Genomic DNA, 4,553 nt, shown 5'->3' with positions numbered 1-4,553 from the left:
ACAATGTAGAATAATAGTGAAGACATCACAACTATGAAATAACACATATGGAATCATGTAGTAACCAAAAAAGTGTTAAACAAATCTAAATATATTTTAGATTTGAGATTCTTCACCCTTGTCTTGATGACAGCTTTGCACACTGTTGGCATTCTCTCAACCAGCTTTATGAGGTAATCACCTGGAATTCATTTAAATTAACAGGTGTGCCTTGTTCAATTAATTTGTAGAATTTCTTTCCTTCTTAATGCATTTGAGCCAATCAACTGTGCTGTGACGTGACAATATAGGGGTGGTATACAGAAGATATCTGGAAAAAAGACCAAGTCCATATTATGGACACCATTTGTTTAACAGTTTTTTGGTTACTACATAATTCCATATGTGTTATTTCATAGTTGTGATATCTTTGCTATTATTCTACAATGTAGAAAATAGTAAAAATAAAGAAAAACCCTTGAATGAGTAGGTGTGCCCAAACTTTTCAGTGGTACTGTATATTGGGATGTTATTACCCCTTGATGCCTCCCATTACCCTTCTCCACCTGGATCCCACATCTGTGTTCCAGGGATTATCACTCAGCCGGGCACATTTAGGAACGCCTCTAAAGTGGCGGGGAAAGTTCATTTACTTTTCCCAGAGGTCATCGTTGCGTCCGTGGCGACAGGCAAACCCTAGTATGTGACGTCAGGCTCGTTTTAGTGTGGATCTGACTTGAAGTTTGAAAAGGACTGACACATGGGTGTAGTTTTTAGCTGGTATCCCATTCCAGATGCCAGGACCCCCCATCGCACAGGGCATCAAGTGATCGTCATGAAAGCCTCTGTGTGTGTCTCTCTCCCCATCCCATAAACCAGCTAAATGGATTGTGTGGTCAGGAAAAAGAAAATGAGAGAAGAGAATGAAATTACAGACCTGGCTGAGTGCACAAATCATGCAAATTATGGTTTATGGCTTACCAGAAGAATTCAACACCTGTGGCTCACCGTGGCTCTAATTGCATGTGATGCACCAGGTATCAAGATGTTTGTCTTTGCAATGGCGAGGGCAGGTTCGACAGAATAACTTATAAGGGCCCTCCTTATAAGAGTGGGAGTGTCTGGGAGTGTCTGATGTTTTTAGCTCTTGTAAGATCACTTGTGAACCACCCACAGCTCACACAGGGTATGTATCATAGAGGCTTCATTAACCATTGTAATTACTGTGTTTGTTGATTGTTACCTGGATTTGGTGGTAAAAGGTGGATGATGATTCATCAGATCAGGATGAGATGATATGGAGTTTAATTAAACAAGGCAATCAGGGAGTCATAAATTCAACACAGCCGTGACCAACCCCGTCTGAACTCGGTCCTGGGAAAGGCGGATTAACGCGGTGAGAAAAAGCCCATTCTGCAAACATAGGCTTCTGAAACCTTTCCAAGTGCAACCAATCTCTCAAGAGCTGTTTTAATTTACCCAGGGTGTAGTAATAAAGAGCCATGTTAAGGAAACTTAGTTTGCCACAATATCACCTTCTATTTTAAAATTACCACACCTACTCTATCTATTTTGAAAACCTGAAGTCCCACGTCACTGTGAATTTATTATCAAAAGTTTTTGTCATTGTGTCATCGCTGAGCGCTCCGACAGAATAAGAATATTGGATGGATGGATAGATCCCCAAACAAGACAACAGTGTGAGACATTTGAGAGCTCTCTCTCTCTCTCTCTCTCACCCCCTCACCCCTCTCTCCGGCTGATGATTACCCCACTCCATCTGTATCAGGCTGGCCGCCTCCTGTGCTCACCGCGTTGTGCCTACAGCCCAGAGTTAGTGTACAATTACATACAGTTTAATATATCTGCTGAGCACCTTTTTAAACAAGCATCACAAGTCCAGGAGGTGATTTGTCTTCCAGCGCCATTACTCCATTGTACATCTTGATAGGCGAAGATTGCTCCCAGCCATGTTTAAGCATTAAATAGTGTATTATTATTTCACATAAATCAAGTTGGGATGTAAGGGGATTCATAAATTCAGTATTTCTTTTAGATAATATTTTAAACCTCTCTCTCACCCAGCATGGTGGAGTTTCAGAGGGAAGCAATTCCATATGGGCCTATCAGGGAGGTATGTTCAACACAATGTATAATGCCATTTAAATTCAGTTTAAACCACTTGTAACACATTTGTCATAAGTGCTGTTACTATAACACAAAGTACTACTACTGCTGCTGCCAACAACTACAGACAACAATAGGCCTACTACTACTACTACTACTACTACTACTACTACTACTACTACTACTACTACTACTACTACTACTACTACTACTATTACTGCCACTATTATTATTACTGCTGCTGCTACTACTACCACTACTACTACTACTACTACTACTACTACTACTACTACTACTACTACCACTACTACTACTACTACTACTATTACTGCCACTATTATTATTACTGCTGCTGCTACTACTACCACTACTACTACTGCTGCTGCTGCCAACAACTACAGACAACAATAAGACTACTACTACTACTGTTACTACTACTACTGTTACTACTACTGCTACTGCTACTACTGCTACTACTATTACTGTTACTACTACTGATACTGCTACTACTGCTACTACTACTGATACTGCTACTACTACCGCTACTGCTGCTACTACTACCGCTACTGCTGCTACTACTACTACTACTACTACTACTGTTACTATTATTATTACTGCTACTACTACTACTACTGTTACTACTACTGCTACTACTATTACTGTTACTACTACTGATACTGCTACTACTGCTACTACTACTGATACTGCTACTACTACCGCTACTGCTGCTACTACTACCGCTACTGCTGCTACTGCTACTACTACTACTACTACTGTTACTACTACTGCTACTGCTACTACTACTACTACTGTTACTACTACTGCTACTACTATTACTGTTACTACTACTGACACTGCTACTACTGCTACTACTACTGATACTGCTACTACTACCACTACTGCTGCTACTACTACCGCTACTGCTGCTACTTCTACTACTACTACTACTACTGTTACTACTACTGCTACTGCTACTACTGCTACTACTACTACTGTTACTACTACTGCTACTACTACTACTGTTACTACTACTGCTACTACTACTACTGCTACTGCTACTACTGTTACTACTACTACTGCTACTACTATTGCTACTGCTTCTACAACTGATACTGATGGTACTAATACTACTGCTACTACTGCTGGCACTACTGCTACTGCTGGTACTACTGCTACTACTGCTGGTACTACTGCTACTACTGTTACTGCTACTGCTACTACTGCTACTACTACTACTACTGTTACTGCTACTGCTGCTACTGCTGGCACTACTACTGCTGTTACTGCTACTGCTACTGCTACTACTGCTGCTACTACTGTTACTGCTACTGCTACTCCTGTTACTACTGCTACTACTGCTGGTACTACTACTGTTACTGCTACTGCTACTGCTACTACTGCTGCTACTACTGTTACTGCTACTGCTACTCCTGTTACTACTGCTACTACTACTACTGTTACTACTACTGCTACTGCTACTACTACTACTACTACTACTGTTACTACTGCCACTACTACTACTGTTACTACTACTGCTACTACTGCTGGCACTACTGCTACTGCTACTACTACTACTGCTACTGCTACTGCTACTGCTTCTACTACTACTACTACTACTGTTACTACTACTACTGCTACTACTATTGCTACTGCTTCTACAACTGATACTGATGGTACTACTACTACTACTGTTACTACTACTGCTACTACTGCTGGCACTACTGCTACTACTACTGCTACTACTGTTACTACTACTGCTACTGCTGCTACTGCTTCTACTACTGCTACTGCTTCTACTACTGATACTGATGGTACTAATACTAGTGTTACTACTGCTGATACTACTGCTACTACTGCAACTACTACTTCTGCTGGTACTCCTGCTACTACTACTGCTGGTAGTACTGCTGGTACTACTGCTACTACTACTGCTTCTACTGCTATTACTGCTATTGCTACTGCTGCTACCACGACTGATACTACTACTGCTTCTACTGGTACTGCTACTACTGCTCCTGCTGCTACTTTTGCTACTAATGCTACTGTTGCTACTGTTACTGCTGCTGTTACTGATTGCTAGTGCTGTTACTACTACTACTACTACTACTACTACTGCTGCCAACAACTAGAGACAACAATAGGTCTACTACTACTACTACTACTGTTATTACTGCAGCAACTACTATTACTGCTGCTTCTACTACTTCTGCTGCTGCTACTGCTACTATTACTACTACAGCTGCCAACAACTGTAGGCCTGCTACTGCTACTGCTGGTGCTACTACTACTACTGCTGGTACTGCTGCTACTGCTACTACCGCTGGTACTGCTGCTACTGCTACTAATACTGCTACTGCTACTACTGCTATTACTGCTACTACTACTACTACTGCTGCTACTGCTACTACTACTGCTACTACTACTACTGCTATTACAGCTACCACTAC

General features: G+C 41.3%; 1 protein-coding gene across 1 annotated transcript; it reads right to left on the bottom strand.

The window, feature by feature from the left end:
* Positions 1–3,301: 3,301 nt before the first annotated feature.
* Positions 3,302–3,868, bottom strand: LOC127913015 (uncharacterized protein DDB_G0271670-like; the record flags this gene model as incomplete). The annotated part of the gene is made up of 1 exon (XM_052484207.1): positions 3,302–3,868. A coding segment is annotated over one exon (567 nt), but the record flags the coding sequence as incomplete, so codon positions are not given.
* Between the last annotated feature and the right edge of the window lie 685 nt (positions 3,869–4,553).

The sequence above is a fragment of the Oncorhynchus keta genome, chromosome 28 (genome assembly GCF_023373465.1).
Source record: "Oncorhynchus keta strain PuntledgeMale-10-30-2019 chromosome 28, Oket_V2, whole genome shotgun sequence".
Classification (NCBI taxonomy): Eukaryota; Metazoa; Chordata; class Actinopteri; order Salmoniformes; family Salmonidae; genus Oncorhynchus; species Oncorhynchus keta.
The sequence above is the reverse complement of the archived record's forward strand: the minus strand, read 5'-3'. Positions and strand labels throughout refer to the sequence as shown.